Genomic DNA, 22,978 nt, shown 5'->3' with positions numbered 1-22,978 from the left:
TCCACCTCTGACAATGGGAGAGACAATAACAAATCCATTTAAAAGCTAAATTCAGGGTGCCCAGGTGGCTCAGTTAGTTAACCATCTGACTCTTCATTTCAGCTCAGGTCATGATCCCAGCATCATAGGAATGAGTCCCACATTGGGCTCTGTGCTGAGCATGGAGCCTGATTAAGATTCTCTCTCTCTCTCTCTCTCTCTCTCTCTCTCTCTCTCTCCCCCCCCAAAATAAATAAAAATAAAAATAAATAACTAAAAAATAAAAACTAAGTTCAATAGTCAACAGCTGCTGTGAGGAAAATAAAATAAGGGAACACAATAGAAAGCCACACAGGGTTTGGGAGGAGGGAGCACTCCATCACTTCACCATGTTCTACTTTCTTTTTTTTTTTAATTTTTTTTTAATGTTTTTATTTATTTTTGAGACAGAGAGAGACCGAACATGAGCAGGGGAGGGGCAGAGAGAGGGGGAAACACAGAATCTGAAGCGGGCTCCAGGCTCTGAGCTGTCAGCACAGAGCCTGACGCGGGGCTCGAACTCACGGAGTGTGAGATCATGACCTGAGCTGAAGTCGGACGCTCAACTGACTGAGCCACCCAGGCGCCCCCCCATGTTCTACTTTCATCTGCAAATGTGATTTGCTACCCATGACTGCCGCAACCCTAATTTAATAAAGAATGTTTACTGGTCAATCACCTAGATAAATATGGTTATTTTTCTGTTTACAGAAATCATTTCTTCAACTCTCTTTAGAATTATAACTTATTTTAGGGGCACGTGGTTGGCTCAGTTAGTTAGCGTGTGACTTCATCTCAGGTCATGATCTCACGGTTTGTGAGTTCGAGCCCCCAGTAGGGCTCTCTGTTGTCAGCATGGAGCCCACTCCGGACCCCTCTGTGCCCCTTTCTGTCTGGCCCTCCCCTGCTTGTGCCTCTCTCTCTCAAAAATAAATAACATTAAAAAAAGTATAACATTTCATTTCATGGAATTTTTCACTTCTGTCATTCTGCACAATCTGAGCTATCTTGTGTTAACGTGTTTCCACAGGTGAAAAAGGAACGATTGGCATGATGGGCTATCCGGGACACATTGGTCCTCCGGGGCCTCCCGGAAACCCAGGAACCCCAGGACAGAGGGGTAAGTGATGGAGTATCTTCCCAAGAACAGGAGGAAGGAGCAATGTTCACTTACATAACGGAAAAATAAATTATGTTTTACCCTTTGAGGGCAATATAATTCTGAGAGAACCACGTATTCGATTTTGCTATTCTTTGTATTCCTTTTTCCATTTGAATGGAGTCGAATTTTCTCCTTGCAATCTTATGCCACTGCTTTTAAATGACTGCCTGTTTTGGTTTATCTGTCTTGTTTTGTTTTGTTTTATGGTAAGCACTGTTAACTTTCGAATCCTTACAAACAAGTTCAAGAAGTAAGGAACTGACATTGTTACTCCTGTTTTTTAGGTGACTTTGGAATCCCAGGAGCAAAGGGTGAGAAAGGGCACCCAGGAGCCCAGGGTGAAGAAGGAGACAAAGGACCCCAGGGGCCTTCTGGAATATCCCACCTACTGGGGGACAAAGGAGAACCAGGCCTCAAAGGTACAGCCTTCCTTTTGTGTAGAACCAGAACATCACGCTGGTTCTGAGACTAAGAATGATCCAAGAAAATCCCTGTAGTTGACAAATGAAGACCGTGAGAACCGATACTCAACATTCTGCTCAGTCACAAAGCCAGTTGGTGGCCCAATCCTGGATTAGAACTGGGTCTTGGCGTTCCTTGCACAATTACGTGTTGTCTCCTTAATGTGTGACTTTTCACTTCTTTTTAAAAACTTTTTTAGGGGCGCCTGGGTGGCGCAGTCGGTTAAGCGTCCGACTTCAGCCAGGTCACGATCTCGCGATCCGTGAGTTCGAGCCCCGCGTCAGGCTCTGGGCTGACGGCTCAGAGCCTGGAGCCTGTTTCCGATTCTGTGTCTCCCTCTCTCTCTGCCCCTCCCCCGTTCATGCTCTGTCTCTCTCTGTCCCAAAAATAAATAAAAAACGTTGAAAAAAAAATTAAAAAAAAAACAAACTTTTTTAATGTTTATTTTTGAGAGAGACAGAGACAGAGTGAGAGTGGGAGAGGGGCAAGAGAGGAAGGGAGACACAGAATCCGAAACAGGCTCCAGGCTGTGAGCTGTCAGCACAGAGCCTGATGCCGGGCTCAAACTCACGGACCATGAGATCATGACCCGAGCCAAAGTCAGACGCTTAACCAACTGAGCCACCCAGGCGCCCATGACTTTTTATTTCTAAGTTAATTCTACATTTGGGTCTGCTGTATTTAAACTGCCCCTAGTCAATTTTAAATCATAAGCCTCAAAACCACCTTTTTGCCAAGAATGGTAAAAAGTAATCTTAGATTGGCATACAAAGTTTCTTTATCACTTGCCCTTTGCGTACCTCGCCAGCCACATGACAGATAATTTTTCAACAATTATTTTTTAGGACCTATTGACTAGGTATTTTATTATGTCCTAAAGACATAGAGGTGAGCAAAGCAGAGGTAGTGTCCTGGTCATAAGGAAACTTACAGTTCAGTGGGGGAAAAGGGGGGAAGAGACATCAATGGATCTGTAGACAGTTTACGTATAGGGCCAGGCAGTAAACATCTCAGGGGTTCTGGCCCCAGATATGGTCCCTGTTGCATAGTCATTTTTAGAGTTTAGTGTAAAAATGTAAAAAAAACATTTTTAGCCCTGAAGCCATACCACACCAAACCAGATTTGGCCTGCTAACCCCCTGCAAGCCCAAAGCAGGAACATGCTAAATAATATATATTTTTAGATTGTAATAAATGACATCGATAGAAAAAAAGTGTTACAAAAGAAAATAATCTAACCCCCTGCTCCTCGTCATTCCTTTGTATGTGCTATTTTCTTGCCTGGGCATCTTGTCCTGTTTCATGGTTTTTCCACCCAACTGGCGCCTCTTCAGTCTTTAACACACACACACACACACACACACACACACACACACACAGTCCCTTCTTACAGAAATTCTTCCCTGTAGCATATTGTACCCAGCTCTGTTACAGAACTTATCACACTGGGTGGTAATTGTGTATTTACCTGGCTGACTCCCTGATTAAACACTGAAAACTTGGGAAAAGGGAACATGATTTATGTTTCCAGTACTTGGCACAACACCTGTCTATTAATTAGATACTCGGTGCTTATGTGAATGAATAAGGATATAGGCAGGAAAACTGCCCAAGGAAGGGAATCTTGAGAAAGGGCACAAAGCCGGGCCACAGACATGTCAGAAGGTACTTCGGATACCATGGAAGGAGTTTGTAATTTGCCCCGCATCAAAGGTATCACAGAGTCAAGGACCATTTTGAGCCAGAAAGTAAAGCGGTCAAAGCCATGTGTTATGGAAAGTAGGACAGTTTTGTGGGAAATTTGCAAGCATCGCAGACTGCACAGCTGGGTTCAGATCCCAGCATGATCACTCGTTGATTGTGACTCTAGATTAGTCCGTTGACTTCACAGAGGCTCAGTTTGGTCGTCTCTACACCCATTCTAGAAAGGCTCAAAGACAGACTGACATTGCCTGCAGATTAAATAAGATAAATAAAGAAAATGATGTCTGTCATGTACTAATTAATAAATGGTCATTGTAATCAGTGGATTTGAGAAAGGGATGCTCTGGACAAGAATCGTGTAATAAATGGTCCTCTGTCGTTACTAAAAGAAAAAAAAATTTTAAGAAGCTATATTTAGGCCACTCATTCTTAAAATGAAGCGTAAATATCATCATTGCTAGTGTCACTGAAGAACTAACTCATGCCAAGCACGATGCTAATACTTTACGTATATTATCTCATTTAATCCTCTTTGAAAAGAGCCCACATCTGCCTGTGCTCTTAATAAAAATGCTATGGATGTATTACAATAATGTCTCATCAATTTTAGCCAGGATTGAACTAAGTCTGATAAAATTCTAACCTGTGTCTTTAATCCATGGTTTTTAACTTTAGGATTTGCAGGGAAGCCGGGTGAGAAAGGAAACCGTGGTGTTCCAGGGTTACCAGGTTTAAAAGGACTCCAAGGGCCACCTGGACCACCAGGACCACCAGGTAGAGCAGATTCTCTGATAGAAATATCAGGAGTTAAGTTTCCCTACGTCTGAACATAACAAAAATGTATTTCTTGACTTACTGGGTTGAATATGAATTTTGCTCCCATAGTGTTCCAGCAGAAATTTGCTTCACAATTAAATCAGAATGAAGCTGTTTATAGTCAGCCTATATTAACTAAAAAATATTAACTTACACAGAGTTCCATTTTTGAACATTTGTTTTTAGAGAGAGAGAGTACAAGTGGGGGTGAGGGGCAGGGGGAAAGAGAGAAAGAAAGACAGAGAGAGAGAGTACAAGTGGGGGATAGGGGCAGAGAGAGGGAGGGACAGAGAGAGAGAAAGAGAGAGGGGGGGGGGGAATCTCAAGCAGGCTTTATGCTCAGTGTGGAGACCGACACAGGGCTCGATCCCACAACTCTGGGAACATGACCTGAGCCGAAATCAAGAGTCAGATGCTCAATGGACTGAGCCACCCAGGCACCCCCAACGTTCCATATTTGCACCAAAAATGTTATTTTGACATTGCTGATACGTATTATAAACTATAATTTATCACAGTATCATATATCATAGAAGAAAATCAGGTAATGATTTAGAGGTTTCCGGATTTGCCTTTCTTTTTTTTTTTAAACATGCTATTGAGTTTGCAAAGTAAATTTTTGAACAATTACAGTAGCCCCCTATTCTCTATGACATCAGTGACAAAATATGTTACGTGGCAGTAAAACTTCAGTATTGCATTTGGAAATTTATTGCGATATGGTGGCAGGAACCCCCTCTTTTCTGCTGGCATTGGTCCTAGAATGATTTTGATGTTTGAACTCCAGGCCTGCTGACAAGAATCTAAAGTTCTCTAATTTTACCTTTTCTGGGTACTCAGTCCCCTCCTCATCTGAAGGCAGAAAGGTAGCTACACAAGGACAAAGCCTAGCTGATCTGGCTGCTTAGAATTCATTTATTCATACAAGCAACAAATATTTACTGACACCTACTATGTCCGGGAACTGTGCAGGACATGTGTCTATTTATTTCTTCTCCAGGCCCCAGAGGAGATCCAGGCAACATTGGGAATCCCGGGGCACCAGGACCACGTGGCGTGCCAGGAAGCATGGGGATCATGGGGGTGCCAGGTAAGAGATAAGGTCCTGTCCGTGAGCCGAAAGCCCAATTCTATTCTAGATTTTCTGTATGGTTTGTTGTTTCGGTTTCCCATTTGGTAGAAAGTTGGTGTAAAACTAGATTTACTTTTAGACAAACATACTGTGTGCAATTAGAACACAGATGAGAACTAAACAAATATTCATATTGTGTAAAGATCACCCATGATAACTACTCAACATATCAGTGATTCTAAAAAGGCAGAAAGGTGGTTTATACAAAAGTGAGAAGCAGAATGTTTCATTTTCCCTGACCTCTTTCCTAATTGCAGGTCCTAAAGGACACAGGGGAGCTTTGGGACTACCAGGTTTAACTGGAAGGCCAGGCCTCCCAGGTGTTCACGGTCTCCAAGGAGAGAAGGGAGAGCCGGGTTATTCAGCAGGTGCAAGGCCAGGATCACCGGGACCAAAGGTATACCGGCCACTGAAGTCGTTATGCTTTAGCGAGGGGGCTGAGTCTCTAAGTATCAGCAAGTGTCTAGATTCATTGTGGGCAAAAAGCATTGAAAATACAGCTGTGTTTTCAGGTGATGATTTGGGTTTTTTTAATCCCGTTTCCACAGCTCAGAATGCCTGTCACACAGCTATTGGCTTATGAGTTTATCCCTCCAATTTCAATACCCAAGGAATTGCTTATCCCTGTTCCTGCCATTTAAGCGTCCTGCCTTTGCATTTTGCACCGGTTCCAGCAAATCCCGTAGCCATCCTGTCCCCGGCCCCTGTCACAGTGCCTGCATCAGCAGACATTTAATAGGAATCGTTAACTCAGTAACTAAATCACTAAATGCTAGCAGAGTCGATACTCAATTCTGATCACACAGCCTGCTTATATGAGAATTCTAAAGGTGTTTGGCTGACTTTAAGGGAGATCCAGGATTTCCAGGTGACATGGGAAGGAAAGGAGAAAGAGGGGTACCTGGAGCACCTGGACATTCGGGGCCTGCTGGACCTGAGGGAGCCCCTGGAAACCCCGGAAGTCCTGGTCACCCAGGTGAGCGTTGGCTTTACAACTCGGAAAGCCGGAAGCGGGACACTCAGCATAGCCCTCACCTCCTAGAATCATCTGCGTGAATTGAAAGCTATTTAGGTGTTTGTACTATGATTGCTTTTATTCAACTTTGATCATCAAATTCTTAGACTCTGAGGAACGGGAAATCAATCAGGAGGAGCCCCGATCAGCCAGTTGGATGGACTGACATCTAAAAACCTGATCCTGTCCATAAAACTTAAGTTCTGTCTCAAAGAATTCAGCCTAGAGACACAAAATGTTAGTTCATTGGGCCGCGTGGGTGGCTTAGTAGGTTAAGTGTCCCCCTTCGGCTCAAGTCGTGATCTCGTCGTTTGTGGGTCCGAGCCCCGCGTCCTGCTCTGTGCTGACAGCTCGGAGCCTGGAGCCTGCTTCGGATCCTGTGTCTCCCTCTCTCTCTGTCCCTCCCCCACTCTCTCTCTCATAAATAAACTTGAAAGAAAGTTTTTGTAAATGTCAGTTCATTGCCCAACCGCATATTCGTATTACTTTTCTAGGGCTTCCATAACAAAACACAGACAGGGCACTTAAACAGCAGAAATTTATTTTTTCACAGTCCTGAAGTCTGGAGTCTGAGCTCAGGATGTCAGCACGGATGGTTTTTTCTTCTGAGGCCTCTCTCCTGAGTTGGGCAACTTCCTGCCGTGTCTTCACATGATCTTCCTTCCCTGCGTGTCTGTGTCCTAATCAATGCCTCTTGTGAGGACACCGGTCATATTGGATCAGGCCCCACCCTAGTGACCTTGTTTTAACTTAATAGCTTTTTTTAAAGACCCAATCTCCAAATACAGTGATCTCCGGAGGTTCTGGGGTTAAGGACTTCAACGTGAATTTGGGGGCAAACACTGTTGTGATTTTTTTTTTTTTTTTCCTGGCATGGTTTCAGGTTGAGCATTGGCTTTCTTTCTCATTTGCCTATAAATTTGAGTTTAAGTTTTTGTTTTATTTTATTAAAAACAACCACCAGGCTACTGGGTTGCAGCTTACTGAAAGATAACATTTAAACCGTCTTTTCAAATACGGAAAGGTTCAGTGGATTTGCTGTTAACTCCCAGTTAAAGTCATAAATCAGATGCTGAGTGGCCCACGTGGGTGGCGCACAAACCCGTTTGAAAGTGATTCGACACATCTCTGCTCTGCTTCTCTGGCGAAGGGCCTGAAGGCCAGTGTGAGGCACAGGCGACTATAAAAAAGGACCAGTTCTGCCATTGTTGTAACCATTTACCTTGTGCTATTCTTTTTTTCCCTTCTCTTCTCTCTTTATTTATAGGCAAGCCAGGCCCTGATGGTGATTTGGGGTTAAAAGGCATTAAAGGCTTCCCCGGTCCTCCAGGAGTAAAAGGCCCTCCAGGTTCCATTTTTGTACTTTGTCTATTTCCCCTTCAGGATGGAGGCATAGTTTCTCCTCAGGCTGGAATCTTTGCATACCTATCTGCTGCTCCTTAGAAATTAGCTCCCAGTTACTCAGTCCCCGCACATAACTACAGTTCGGGGGGGCGGGGGGAAGGAGCACCTTTAATAGAATTCCACATATCCAGTGTTCACATCAGGCCATTGCCAGGAAGTATGCCCTCTCTTCGAATGGCATTTCTTTCCTCAGGACCTCCAGGATTTCCAGGACCTCCCGGACCAATGGGGATGAGAGGCAACCAGGGACGTGATGGAATCCCTGGCCCAGCAGGAGAAAAGGGAGAAACAGGTACACGTTGCTCATGAGCTTGGGTCCACTGGTTTCATTGTGCATTGAATGGTCAGTGCCATTGTAATCCTTCGCTGCTCTAGAGATACTTCTCCAATGGAATCGATGATCTTTAATGTGTTCTGGGTGTGTGGTGATTAAACTTCCTTCTGTTGCCACGGTGAAACTGACCAAGCAGAATATATGAAATTAACCACATATAAAACACTCAGGTACCAAACTCCTCTCTTTCAGGTTTGCTGGAAGCAGTTCCAGGCCCCAGAGGGAGCCCTGGAGTTCCAGGTGAGCAGTGTTTCACCCACCCACCCCCCCCAACCCGACCCTGGTGATCTAGATTTCAAGGACAGAATCTAATCAAAATCGCCTGGTATATAAAATAAACTTAACATATTGAATTAAAGAAGTCCCAGTGGTAATATAAGATGTTTACATTCTTAGTATTGAAGATGCTTAAAAATTATGACCACCATTGCAAAGCGAATGAATCAGAAACTGTGATCCAACTTTGGAATTTCTTTCCATCGAAAGTCTTTAAAAAATCAGAAGACTTCCTATGTAGTCCTTGGTTGTGGCTGTTGGCGTGGTTTAAATGTATCACCTCCTAAAAGGGTGTAGGGGGAATTGCTGGCTTGTCCATGAGCACCCCTCTCTCTGTGAGCACCCCTCTCTGCTATTCTGAGCAGGGGGCAGCAGGGTGGGAATAACATGCACTGATGACACGAATTCTTTCCCACCTTGTTATCTTCATGGGTCTGACTCCCACCCCCAGGGCCAGCTTGTGGTTCAGACTATTTTTTAGTAAGGGCTGGCTACCAGTAACTCTCTCAATGCCAAACATGGCAGTTTGCAGAACATGTCATTCAAAGTATATACAAGATTTTAGGTTGACAGACTCTGAGTCCGGATTTCTCATGGCAGTGTTTTACAAGATAAGCAGCTTCTTCAAACTTTTTCCATTTTGTGGAGAAATTTGCCAGAAGATATATTAGATCATTTGCATCTTCTATGGACCCTTCACAGACGTGGGTCCTGCGGACAGGAGTATTTTATTAGCAAAAAGCGTTCTTCCTATTGAGGACCTCTGGGTAGCGATGCTCGCGGGAACCAGCAGGGAGTAGCTGGGTCCTACTGAGAAGCTCAGAGGGGCAGGAACTGCCTCTCCACCTGTGAGCTCAACTGTGAAAGTCTACAAGAGCTGCACTTTTCCATTTGTTTCTTGGTGGTGTCACGGTCTCTTTGGTTGAGCTCAGTGTCCTCACACTTCTTGGACCCCACCTTCCTCCACGAGCAGGGAGGCTTCTCCAGGTCTCGTTCACAGATCAGGTTTTAGAATTATGGCCAAAGGGAGAGTTTCCGTTCATTTTCCTAGGCTAAGCTCAAAGTTTAACCATTTGGAGTGAGAATACTTTGGCATTTGTTTGGAAATAAAATTTAATATAAAATAATCATACCTTAAGTCAAAAAGCCTTAAAAAAATAACAAGTAGCCCAATTATGTAAGTAGATGATTATGTGCCTCAGTCCCTCTAGGATAACTAAATACGGAGAAGACTTCATTGAGACTCCCAAATGCTAAAATGAAATCATACTGTGAAACAAAGAAGCATCTTTATGGGCATGGACCATACAACCTAAGACCACATCTTGGGGTCTCCGACCACTGCCAGACTCTGTTGTACAAATACCCAGCATTTCAGAGCTTCAAGTGAGCTGAAGCCATCTAACCACTTTCTTTGAAAAACACAAATTACAAGTATAAAAAAAAAGCTAAAGAACATGATAGACAAAGGCTAGATATTCAATATTTTAATATTCATCCATTTTATTTTCATCATCACTCTGCCTTCCTGCACGATAACGTCCCAAGCCCTTCCCTGTGCTAGCAGCCTCATCCTTCTTCTTCCTGTCCCCTACCTGTGTGCCATTCACTATTTCTAGAATAACACAGAGAGAAAAAATAGGAGGGAGTGATTATTTGCAGTTCATACGTTTCCCATTCATGAACGTCAAAGCCCAATTTCCTTGAAGGTTCTCCAAGGTGAAGAATATTAGTAATTAAGTGGTGACTTTTTGGGAATCCTCATTGGTAATTCCAAACCCCCAGCCACCGCCTTCCCTTCCAGACTAGTGTTTGTTTGTGTTATGGGGGAGAAGAAAGGAGAGAAGAGGGATTGCAACTTTGTTGTTCCTTTGTCTGGGTTTAGCTGTGTGACTCTTCAGATGCACACATCAATGCCAGGAAGTTTAGCTCTGAACGTTCTCTCTATTCAATGTCATGGTAATTAAAGTTCATCAGATAATATTAATTGAAGCAGATAGTGACACAAGACTTCAGAGTTACACTACACTTTTCCATCTGTATATTATCTCACTTGATCTTTAAAGACTGAGCTACATTAGGTGTTTAAAGTAAGAAAAACTGGGGCACCTGGGTGGCTCAGTCAGTTAGGTCTCTGACTCTTGATTTTCGCTCAGGTCATGATCCCCAGGTCACGAGATCGAGCTCCACATCAGTCTCCTTGCTGGGCATGGAGACAGCTTAAAATTCTTTCCCTCTCTCTCTCTCAAAAAAAAAAAAAAAAAGAAAAAAGAACAAAAGAGAAACTGACACATATAATAGTGAGGTGACTTTGACAAAATCAAAAGACTGAACTAAGGCAGAAATTAGTCTCGACTCAGTTTCTTATAGACCTGTATTTCTTTTACCAGCCTCTTTCAAAAACTATATTGCGAATCTTAACGCCTTTTAAGCACAGCATCTGCGTTACTAGAGGTAACCCCAAACTGTAACTCCAAGTAGAAGGCCATTACAGAAACCTACCAAACCTTTTCCTTTGCAGGAGCCAAAGGAGACAGGGGAGCCCCAGGCTTACCCGGCCTCCCCGGCAGGAAAGGGATAGTGGGAGATGCCGGGCCGTGGGGACCCACCGGCATGACGGGACTCCCAGGACCCCCGGGTTTTCCTGGCGCAGTCATCCCTGGCCAGAAAGGAAATCGAGGTCCACCAGGCTTCAGAGGAAACCCAGGTAGAGGGTCTACTTTTAAATAAGATAGAAGAATGAAAATAACGTTTGACAACAGCAGCTTTCAACCTTCCCCTGGTGTGACCTCTTTGCTTCTTCTCCCCTCTGGTCTTTACCTGCTTGCTCTAGCGGAGTGCAGCAAAGCTGCTGGAGCTTTTCTTTCTTTCTTTCTTTCTTTCTTTCTTTCTTTCTTTCTTTCTTTCTTTCTTTCTTCTTTCTTTCTTTCTTTCTTTCTTTCTTTCTTTAACTTTTTATTTAAATTCCAGTTAGCTGGGGCGCCTGACTTTGGCTCAGGTCATGATCTCACGGTTCATGAATTTGAGCCCCGCATCAGGCTCTCTGCTATCAGCTCGGAACCTGCTTCAGATCCTCTGTCCTCCTCTCTCTCTCTGCCCCTCCGCTGCTTGCACGGGCTCTCTCTTTCTCTAAAAAACAAATAAACATTAAAAAAAATTCCAGTTAGTGAACATACAGTGTAATCTTAGTTTCAAGGGTACAATATAGTGAGTCAACGCTCTTGTACATCACCTGGTGCTCACCACGGCTATTGGTGTGATGGGGACAGAGGGGATCTGTTTGAAAATTAGTAATTACCAAATAAATAAGCCCATTTTTAGTATACGTGCTGCTGAAGCGAGCACACCAAATTAATAAGCCTAAAAGAGAGAGATGCATCTCATCACCAAGATTTACTGAGTTGCTCTTATGGATCGAGTACCAGGCTAGGCACAGACCCTGTCTGGCAGACCTTCACCAAGGACAAACAGCCCCTGCCTTCGGCCAGCACTTCCCTGGCCTTGTCTCATTCTGTCTTAACCACAAGTCCATCAACACCCCACAACAGAAAGCATGTGCAAGGTCACACTGGGTGCAGGCTGTGCCCGTCGTCCAAAAACCTGCCGACAGCGGGGCGCCTGGGTGGCCCAGTCGGTTAGGCTTCCGACTTCCACTCAGGTCATGATCTCACAGTTCGTGAGTTCCAGCCCCGCATCAAGTTCTGTGTTGACAGCTTGGAGCCTGGAGCCTGCTTCGGATTCTGTGTCTCCCTCTCTCTCTGCCCCTCCCCTGCTCACACTCTCTCTGTCTCTCTCCCTCAAAAATAAATAAACATCAAAAAAAAATTTTTTTTTAATTAAAAAAAAAACCTGCCGACAGAACCTGCCAGGTGCCCCCCCAATGCCCAATACTGACCGGCTCTCTGTAAATGCAGGTGACCCTGGTCCTCCGGGACCTCCAGGGAGTCACGTGAGAGGCTTGAAAGGAGACAAGGGGCTTCTGGGCAAGCCTGGCCCTAGAGGTCCACCTGGAACTGTAGGAGACGAGGGGCCACCGGGTCAGCCGGTAAGTGTGGGAAATTATTTTGACTTCTTATATTCTTCTACATTAATTGCCAGGATCAGATGTCCTCAGAGGCAACAAAAAAATGCCCATGTGTGATGCTTCTGAGCACCCAAGGGCAGAGTCCAGGAGGTTCAAAGAATCCTAAGAGTTGGACAGATTTGGCCTCTAGAAGTTTGGTTTGTAGGGGACCCTTTTCCATGTCATTCCTGACCTTTTCTTGTTTAGACTCTGAACAATTTCAGTAATGGACTCTTAAAACACCTAACAGTTTGGGATCACTCTAGAGGACAATATCATTTTTCTCTATTAATATACTTTGAAAGTTATCAGTGCTATCCCCTGAATGTCTATTTACTTTTTCCCCTTGATGGAACTTCCAGGGTTTCTAAATAGCTGCCACTTCCTTCTCAGCATTTTCTCCCCTGATAAATACCTGCGTTTTGCAAATTCAGTTTAACCCTTTGTCAACCCTGCCTCTATTCTGAATATATCACAGTTGGTCAACATCTCCCTTAAAAGCACAGCCCCTGAGGGGCACCTGGGTGGCTTAGTTGGTTAAGCATCCAACCTCAGCTCAGGTCACGGGCTCACCGCTTATGAGTTCGAGCCCCGCGTCACAGCCTGGAGCCTGCTTTGGATTCTGTGTCCTCCTCTCTGCCCCTCCCCCGCTCATTCTCTCCCTCTCTCTCTGTCTCAAAAATAAATAAGGATTAAAAAAAAATTTTTTAGAACACAGCCCCTGAGACAAACACCCCCTGGGAGTAAGAACTCAGTACCCCCACAGAGTGGCTAAAGGAGGGAAGACTCTCACCATCTGGAACACCACCATTTTATAATCCAACCTTGGGCTATCTGGCTGCCACATCACCACATTGTCACTGCACAGTCAGCTTCTGGTCAACCAGAGCGTGTGTGTGTGTGTGTGTGTGTGCACACGCTTTTCCTTATGAAGGACTTCCAAGCTTTCTCCATTACTTCCAGCTGTTGTCTGTTTGTGACTTAAATGCAGAACTTTCAAATTTCTTTTTTATAGCTGTCATTGTGTTCATCTAAGCTCATGCTCCCAGACTATGAAGTTCTCTAAATTCAGTCTCTCACCCAACGCCTGGGCCATCTTCCCTCACTTTCTTCTTGGCAGCATATTCGAGAAACCTGTCTTCCCCCTGTTTACGTCAAATTCTTGGAGATTGATGAGGAATTCAGAGTTATATCATAGCTGCTCTGTGTTTTCATCAGTGATGGGCAATGAGGTACTTTATTTAGCATGATGGCATGTGAGGAATCATGGGAAGTTCTCTTAAGTTCTCTTGGTATTCGGTTTCCAGCGTCTACCTTTTTAAAACTTTTTTTTTTTTTTGAAAAAATAAGACATTTGCCCAGTCTTAGATCTCTCTCATGTTTTCCATGATTCTCTGAAAGTGGCAAACACTGATCCTAAAATCACAGAGAAAGTCCTTCCAAGGACACTGGGCTGTGGAATGTATTGTTTGGAAATGCGATCTCTCTTAAGTCCTCTGGTGCTTTCAAGGTCAGTCAGCGCTTCTACGTTTGCACTGGAAAGATAATTCTTGGAGCACCTGGGTGGCTCAGTCAGTTGAATGTCCAACTCCTGGTTTCGGCTCAGGTCATGATCCCAAGTTTGTGAGATTGAGCCTGGCGTCAGGCTCCGAGCATGGAGCCTACTTAAGGTTCTCTCTCTCCCTCTCTCTCTCTGTCTCCCACCCTGCCCCTCTGCTCCTCTCCCCTGCTTACACAAGTACTCTCTAAAATAAAATTTTAAAAAAACTAAAAAAAAGAAAGAAAGATAATTCTTCTCGATGGATGCCTAAACTGGCTCTGTGCCCTTAACAATCCTCTCCTTGCATGGAGCTGCGCCCTCCTCACCCAAGGGCGGGGCCTGGCATCTGCCCCTCCTCCCCGATTACCTCTGCTTCTGGACAACAGGCCAGACCTCAGGAGCCTGAGAGTCCTTGACCAGGTGGTTCCATTTTCTCTCCCGCCTTTTTGCACCTGACACCACCCGATCCAAGGTACAGGATTTTTCCTTCTTTGGTCTTCTTGCTCTAAAGACATTTGGTTTAGAGGCCAGTTTTGTTATTCTTGGCATTTTTAATGACCTTCAGTTCCTTGTTTTCAAGTAATAGTATTGTTTCCATTCATATGGACAGTGTAATAGTAGATTTCACTTACGTTCTGTCATGTAGCTCCTTTCTGAAGCTCTGATCCCTTGCCCCTTCTCCTGTGGCCTTGCTTGAGCATTCCATGGCTACAAGGGCAAGTATGAGCCCAAGGAGGGAGCGTCTCCTGGTCAGATCACTTGCATCCTTGCCAAAAGTGCATGTCAAAGTGTCCCGGATAACCCTTTCATGTTCCCAATCCCTGGACACCTTACTTCCACCACCACTCGGGCTGGGAGTAATTTATAACTCTGCCAACTTAGTTTCAATGATGGTGGGTGCTACAATTCAATATGGGCTCTGTTGTCTTTGCACAAATTACAAACAAAAATTACAATTTTCATTCTGGCAATCCAGTGCCTGCTCTTCCCGAAACGTCTCCAGATACTGGTCAGGTCCATGTAGGATACAGAATATTAAGTTGTATTCCACACTCCTACAACAGACATTAACACCCAGAAGTTGTGTTTGCTCTTGACCTTGAGGGCAGTTTTTGCTTCTGTGTTATTGAAAATGATAGTCTCGGGGCGCCTGGGTGACTCAGTCAGTTAAGCATCCAACTCGGTTTCGGCTCAGGTCATGATGTCATGGTTCATGAGATTAAGCCCCGCACTGAACTGACAGTGCAGAGCCTGCTTGGGATTCTCTCTGTCTCTGTCTCTGTCTCTGTCTCTCTCTCCCCCTCCCCAACTTGTGTGCATGCTCTCCCCCTCTCTCAAATAAATAATAAACTTAAAAATTAAAAAAAAAAAAAGAAAATGATAGTCCTCAGGAGAGATCTAGGTGGCAGAGGAACTGTAGGAGGATTGGATTGAAAGGTAAAAATGGTATCTGTGGACCTCAGTTCATTCTGACCCAATGTATTATATCCTATTTGCTAAAAGAAAAAAGAAAAAAAGGACTACAGTGACAATTGTGATTTTTAAAATTTTGTCTTTGGTACTGCTCCCTTTTATCTGAACTATAGGGAGCACCAGGTGCCCCAGGTCTGCCAGGGCTCAGAGGTGATCCGGGATTCCATGGATTTCCAGGTGTAAAAGGTACTGTTTTTGTGCACTGCTCTTTGGATACAAAGACGATGATTGTGATTTATATTTTACGGCACACAAATGTTTACGGAACTCCTCCAGTCATCACAGACAGGGTGCAAATAGGACCTTGGTTATGAGTAAAGAAGGAAGACCACCAGAACCCAGCCCCAGGGGTCTTAAACACTAAATTCAGGCCTTAAGGATGGAAACTGTAGAAAAACTAAAAAATAAACAGTTTAAAGTGGTGACCGCTGAAATACTGATGTATGTTGGGAGAATACGGATGTGTGTTGGGTTGGGGATGGGGAACTACTTCAATATCAACACTATTGCTTTGAAGTTGCTTATTTTCACTTGCGTGTGTGTTATAACGTTAAAAAGCTGAAAATCTAAACAAATATTTACCAAACGGTTAATGGGGGAAGGTAAGTAAAGTTTTCTGCGTGAGATTTAAGTATTTGGTTTTTTGGCACATGTATTATAATCAGAAGAGAAATAAAATTCGGGGGGTCGTAAGTGTAAAATTTTCATGCACAAAAATCTAAATGTCAGGTTTCAGAAAATATTTCTCAAATCTTCCATAAGGATGCTATGACCTTAAATAAGGCTTTGAATATTCTATTTGTTGTCTTCACTGATTAAATCCTTTGTCACTGCTTCTGTACAGTAGGGAATCTATTATCACAGACTATACAGTGTTAAGTAGTGAGTGTAGCCAAAAGGAACAAAGCCACACTTTCACAAAGGTAAACCCTTTCCGGGTCCAAGAGAGGACAAGGTGGAGTTCAAAGAGAGCCTAGCCTGTTCGGTACTTTCAACCACTGACTCTCCAAGGAGCAAATTCGTTAAGAATAAATCAAAGCAGATGATTCCAAGGAGTCCCAGTAGACATGGTGGGAGAGGGTGAACACGGGGGAGGGGGGGGCGAACAGGGCAGCCTGGGCACCATGTGTCCCACCTGTCACTCCCCACCTCCCAGAACAGGAATATCTAAGATTGGAAAAATTATACAAGGGCCCCACTAAAGAAAGAAACACCCTGGTGAAATATTTAGAGCTATTTAGAGGGGAGAGTCAAAAAATCCGTTCTTTTGAAATGTGTTCCATGAAACATATTCCATTTTTCTCTTAGATTTTGGAACATGAAAATTTTTAATCCTCAGAAGGAAAAACAGTTAGGCTTCTTCTGATGTGTTTAAATAAATATGGACATCTTCCTGAGGTTCTGATACCAAGTGGATAATTTAGAGTGTAGTTTCCAGTTAACTTTTGGTAATATATTTGATTGTATTGCTTCCATAAATACCATATTTAAAGTCTTTCTAAGAAATCAGACGTTAACGCCTATATTATTTCAAGATTTTTAAAAGGAGTATTTCCCCAGGGGCACCAAGCATCCGACTTCGGCTCAGGTCATGATCTCACGGTTCATGGGTTCGAGCCCCGCATCAGGCTCTGTGCTGACAGCTCAGAGCCTGGAGCCTGTGTCTCCCCCTCTCTCTGCTCCTCCCCCGCTCGCACTCTGTCTGTCTCTCAAAAATAAATAAAGATAAAAAAAAAGAGTATTTCTCCAAATCAGTGATTCTTGGTAAACTTTTATTCATGTCAAAGACTGGGAGAGAAATCATACCATTTTGATGGTTTACATGAAAGCAAATATTCCATATGTGTTCATGAGAATCCCTAATATAACTAATGGGCTCTTAATAAAGCTAGAGAAATAAGCTAAGAAAGTAGATAACTATGACAACTGATGTAAGCACTAAAATAGGTTTAATGTCACTTCATACTTTACCTTAAATATTAAATTCGTTTCTGAACGGAAACAGTGAACTTTATGAACTCTTCCTCTTCAATACTAAAATACAAAATCTTAATGCCTACTTCTAGAATATATTTTTAAATAAACATTAAGCATGATTGATTGGGTCCAAATGAAATGCCAGAAGTTGTAGCCATTGTCACAGAGCCCCATCACCTCCAGTCCTAACTCCCAGTGTCTGTCCTTACAGTTGATCATAAACCTCAAGAGCTGGGAAACCCACTGTTCTACATGGAATCACATTGCTTTTTTTTTTTTTTTTATAAGGGGAGAAGGGTAATCCAGGATTTCTGGGACCAGTCGGACCTCCAGGGCAAATTGGGCCAAAAGGACCACCTGGTAAATATTATTCTCCTTAGTACTGCTCTTCATGAAGAAAGGGTAGCCCATCAGTGAACCCATCGTTTTCCTCTGCTCATGTCAATAGGTATACGTGGAGACCCTGGCACAGTTAAGATCATCTCCCTCCCGGGAAGCCCAGGGCCACCTGGACCTGTTGGAGAACCAGGGATGCAAGGAGAGCCTGGGCCACCGGGGCCACCAGGAATCCTAGGTGTGGAACTGACTGTATTGACATGGATTACAAGCAAGTGGTTGAACCAAAATACCTACAAAGTGCTTTGGAAGCAAGCACTATAGAGTCTATTGAAAATATTGACTCTATTGAAACCTGTTGTGCAGTGTATAAGCTTGAGCAAATACACTTTAGGCACTTACGGTTGTTTTTTTTTTTCATTAAGATCAAGTATTAATTCTATCTTCTGTGACAACCATTGGTCTTAGAGCTCTTATTTGAAAACGATTACCTGAATAAACCTGAGTTCTATGTGTGTGTAGTTTTCTCACACTTTGGAGAGCACTTGGAAGAGTAGTAAATGCAAATATATGCTTAATCTTATGAAATCTTATCAAAGTACTGGTGTATGGAAATTGAACTAACCCCTCTGTATAGGGTAAGCATACTGTAATAGACTTCTGAATGGAATTGTTGTGTTCTAAGTTTGCCTGAATTGCTTCTGTGATATAAAAGAGCCATGACTTATGTTGTTCAATACAAGGGCATAGCAAATTCTGAAAGAGGGTGAAGCAAAATGGCAGCACAATTTTAAACCATTGTTGTCTCATATGTTTCTAGTCCATTCTTGAGGGTTCTTTTTCCCCCTGAGAAGTAGGATGTAACAAGTTGGATGACCAACTGTCCGAGTTTGTCTGTGGCTCAGTTTGTAAGACTTTCGTTGCCGAAACTGGAGAAGTCCCACGTATCTGGGATGACTGGCCACCCCTGTTTTTTCCTGTATGAACCATTCAACACAGTGTTGGTTTTTTGCCTAGGACCCTGTGGACCAAGAGGTAAACCAGGCAAGGATGGAAGGCCGGGAACTCCTGGGCCAATTGGAGAAAAAGGCAACAAAGGCTGTAAAGGAGAGCAAGGTAAACGAATGGCTGGCTTCTTCTATTCCCTTCTCTTCACTGACTGTTTCAATATCCAGAGAAGTCGCCTTTAAATATGTGACTGTAAGAGTCATCTACGTCTTTCAGTTTTGTCATTTGCATTAAAAGCCAGGGACAAAACGTTCATTTGGAAGAAGATGAAAAACCAAGAATTATTGGAATACACCATCCTTCCTATCTCTCAACTGGGCAAATGTCCACCAAATTTTTAGTCTGAGGACAAACAGACCTCATAAAGCACTAATTCTATTTTTGGAAAGGCCAATACTGTTTTTAATTATTTATAGGAGTACTATTTAATAATATCTAGAGAAGTAACATATAAGTACATAGTTAGAAAAAATACTATCTTGATATGAATAGAAGAGCAACTTAGTATCTTTATCTAGGAAAGCCATCTTTCTTTTTAATTTTTTTAATGTTTATTTATTTTTGAGAGAGAGAGTATGTGTGTGAGCAGGGGAGGGGCAGAGAGGGAGACACAGAATCCGAAGCAGGCTCCAGGCTCCGAGCTGTCAGCACAGAGCCCGACACGGGGCTCGAACTCCCGAACCATGAGATGATGACCTGAGCCAAAGTCAGAAGCCTACCTGACTGAGCCACCCAGGCGCCCCTAGGAAAAGCCATCTTTAAGCTATACCATTCTTGAATACCACATGGCTGAATAATTCATGTGTATCCTGAAGAAGGCCCTCTCCAATTAGTCTAGTGGAGGTGAAGGAAGGTCCTGCTGCTGAACTTAAAGGGCAAATAAGTGGGGCCTGCTGGTAACAGGACTCCTAAAACGACAAATAGGTCTGGAAGGCTGTGGTCCAAGGCCATTTTTGCTGGCTGTAAGCAGGGTCTCTGGAACCAGAGGGAGCACACAGTTCTTAAAATTGAAGGTGTTTATGCTGGAGACGCGACTGAATGCTATCAGGGCAAGAGACATGCTTATGTGCACAAAGCAAAGCACAGTGACTCCTGGTGGCAAACCCAATAAAACCAGAGGCATCCTGGAAACAGTGGCATGGCTTATGCCAAATTCCAAAGCAACCTTCCTGCTAAAGCCACTGGCCACAGAACCTATGTGATGCTATACCCCTCAAGGATTTAAACTTGCTGACAAGTAAGGGCTCCTGGGTGGCTCAGTCAGTTAAGTGTCTGACTCTTGATTTCGGCTCAGGTCGTGATCTCACAGTTGAGTTCAAGACTCACGCCGGGCTCTGCACTTACTGTGCAGGGTCTGCTTGAGATTCTCTCTCTGCCCCTTTCCTGTTCATGCTCTCACTCTCACTCTCAAAATAAATAAACATTTAAAAGAAGGATAAGGATCTAAGAGTTAAGTAACACAGGTATAAGCCGAGAGCTCGGCCTCATGCTCAGAAATGCAGAATATCGTTGATCGTGCATAGTTGTACAGCAGCTCACCTTAATTTCTGTCATACTCACCTAATCAAAATTCCTGTGCAGGGACCTCAAGGCATCGTTTGCTTGTGGCCAATTATAGCTCTCTGGGAATGAGGACAGATGTGGGGAAAAGTAAAGAATGTGTATCTTCTCTATCTGGATATATTAAAAACATATGCTTTTGGACTACTCCAGTAAGACATGAGACATAGACAGATTTAGATGTGGCTTGTTTTTAACTTCAAAGAACGAACCAAGGCTCCCGGACAAGACAGGGATGGCGGGGAGACTGGAAAAAAATATAATCTTGGGCTCTAACCAATCCTCATGAGAAGCATGAACTTCCGAGCAGAGACTATACTGGGGTGCTGCCTGGCACCATAGCATGGTTGTTTGTGGGAAACAACAATCCTCCCTTGACTCGTGGGCCCCAAATACAACCCTCTCTGTATTTCTTTAGGACCCAAGGTGGGTTGGGTAGAGCTTAGAGTACAGTGGAAATGGATCAGGGGCCAAGGGGGGATGGAAGCAGGTGCCAGTATCATCAATAATAGCTGTTTGATGAAGAAAGGGAGAGTAAAGGACACGACGATGGAGAGAAAGGATATTTCTCCGGTACTTATTTAGAAAGTGACAAGTTGGGGCACCTAGCTGGCTCAGTCAGAAGAGCATGCGACTCTTGATCTCGAGGTCGTGAGTTTGATCCCCACAATGGGTGGAGAGATTACCAAAAAAATAATAATAGAAAGTGACAAATGTGCCTTACTCTAAGTGCAGAGGGGAAAAAAAGTATACAAATTACTTACTTTGCCTTAAGCTCATATAAATTTTAAAAACTAACCCTTACCACAGTCTCTTCCATTCTATTTGCCTTACTAATTAAAAACTTCCTTGAAGTTTGCACCTTTAAAAAGAACTTTCAATATTGTCCATGAATGTTTAGGGACTTTATCAAAAGTTGTCTCCTTGAATAGACTTCCAAAATATAGATATTTGATTTAACTTATTTACCCACATTGTAGAATACATTCATTGGTACCGGAAAAAAAAAAAAATGTACCTAAGACCTATCAGATGCAGGCCACCGTGCTGGACACCGCAGAATGCAAAGATAAAAAAGACCTGATCTTGGGACGCCTGGGTAGCTCAGTTGGTTGAGCGTCCAACTTTGGCTCAGGTCATGATCTCAGGATTCATGGGTTTGAGCCCTACGTCGGGCTCTGTGCTGACAGCTCAGAGCCTGGAGGCTGCTTGTGATTCTGTGTCTCCCTCTCTCTCTGCCCCTGCTCCACTTGTTCTCTCTCTCTCTGTCTGTCTCTCTCAAAAATAAATGAACATTAAAAAAATTGGGGGAGGGGAAAAAAAGACCTGATCTCAAAAACTCATCATGCAATATACACAAATATTTATAAGGCATCGTGTGATAAACTAGTGGACATTTAATACTGTTTGGCCATTTTGTAAGCCCCTCTTTTTTAGGACTCCTTTACAGAGGGGCTTAACAGATATACATAAACATTTAAATCAGTACTTCGGAAAATGAGTTTGAGGTTTTGTTTGTATTGCAACATGTATACCATGTTTGTTAAAGGACCCCCTGGTTTGGATGGACTGCCAGGCTTGAAGGGCAAACCTGGAGACATTGGACCACCCACAACTGCAACAGCCATGAGAGGCTTCATCTTCACCAGGCACAGTCAGACCACAGCCATCCCTTCCTGCCCAGAAGGCACACAGCCGCTCTATAGTGGGTTCTCTCTTCTTTTTGTACAAGGAAATGAACAAGCCCACGGACAAGACCTGGGTAATGTCCCAGTCCTTGTTTTCAGTCATTTTCTTCCATATACAGATGGTCAGTTTTCATAGCATGGGGTACTTCTCTCTGAAGCTAAGTGTAAACAACCCTGAGTGCCTGACAGCACTCCTTGAAGACTGTGAATAAGACAACACAGGCCTAACGTCTAATTTTCATTCTGGAAACGTGAAGCCCTGCAAGGAGCCTTGCTTGTGAAATGTTGATCTAGCTCGTCCTGTTGAATGCAAACAATTTTCACTGAAATCACGTTTGCTTCTGAGTCTTACAAGTAGCATCTTTTCTCAAGCTTTGTCTAGTTATTAGCTATTATACGCACAGGAAGAACTGGGAATATTTTGAAGTAAAAGACATTTTTCCAACAGACCTCTACCAGTCCTCAAGTGCTAGGCTCATTAGAAAGGGTCCCAGGAAGTTTTAAGGGTGGGAGAAGGAAGATGTGTTTGCTTATTGGATCTTTGATTTCTGTCACTGTTAAAACTTTGCAAATAACACATTCTGCAAGTAACTCTTTTGTGTTGCCTTTCTCATTTTTGCCATAGGTTGTTTTAATCAGCCTCTAGCTAGCAAGGATACTCAAAATGATTTTAATTTACTGACAGTGATACTCAGTCTAATGTTTCATTAGGAACCCTTGGCAGCTGCCTGCAGCGATTTACCACAATGCCATTCTTGTTCTGTAACATCAATGACGTATGCAATTTTGCATCTCGAAATGATTATTCATACTGGCTGTCAACACCAGCTCTGATGCCAATGGACATGGCTCCAATTACTGGCAGGGCCCTGGAGCCTTATATTAGCAGGTAAAAATCTAATCCCTTAGCTTTGTGATGGGACCAGGTCAGTCACTTCATTTGTAACGGAACGTAGGGCAGCAAGTACATCGCAGTGCGCGAGAGCGGGGATGCCACATTCTTCATTTCG

General features: G+C 43.5%; 1 protein-coding gene across 1 annotated transcript in view; it reads left to right on the top strand.

The window, feature by feature from the left end:
• Positions 1-22,978, top strand: part of COL4A3 (collagen type IV alpha 3 chain) — a 136,572-nt gene that overhangs the window by 108,899 nt on the left and 4,695 nt on the right. Inside the window, exons 33-49 of the mRNA XM_047085607.1 lie at positions 1,049-1,138; positions 1,465-1,599; positions 4,022-4,120; positions 5,163-5,252; positions 5,552-5,691; positions 6,144-6,270; positions 7,577-7,657; positions 7,907-8,005; positions 8,240-8,287; positions 10,845-11,030; positions 12,238-12,368; positions 15,513-15,585; positions 17,665-17,736; positions 17,825-17,950; positions 18,730-18,828; positions 21,830-22,042; positions 22,680-22,857. Coding sequence (XP_046941563.1) covers positions 1,049-1,138; positions 1,465-1,599; positions 4,022-4,120; positions 5,163-5,252; positions 5,552-5,691; positions 6,144-6,270; positions 7,577-7,657; positions 7,907-8,005; positions 8,240-8,287; positions 10,845-11,030; positions 12,238-12,368; positions 15,513-15,585; positions 17,665-17,736; positions 17,825-17,950; positions 18,730-18,828; positions 21,830-22,042; positions 22,680-22,857 — 1,987 coding nt within the window. The remainder of the gene's footprint in view (positions 1-1,048; positions 1,139-1,464; positions 1,600-4,021; positions 4,121-5,162; positions 5,253-5,551; positions 5,692-6,143; positions 6,271-7,576; positions 7,658-7,906; positions 8,006-8,239; positions 8,288-10,844; positions 11,031-12,237; positions 12,369-15,512; positions 15,586-17,664; positions 17,737-17,824; positions 17,951-18,729; positions 18,829-21,829; positions 22,043-22,679; positions 22,858-22,978) is intronic.

The sequence above is a fragment of the Lynx rufus genome, unplaced genomic scaffold (genome assembly GCF_022079265.1).
Source record: "Lynx rufus isolate CCGP_SWC_20201006 ecotype Redwood Valley unplaced genomic scaffold, mLynRuf1.p SCAF_2, whole genome shotgun sequence".
NCBI classification, from domain to species: Eukaryota; Metazoa; Chordata; class Mammalia; order Carnivora; family Felidae; genus Lynx; species Lynx rufus.
This window is presented reverse-complemented; position numbering and strand designations above follow the sequence as displayed.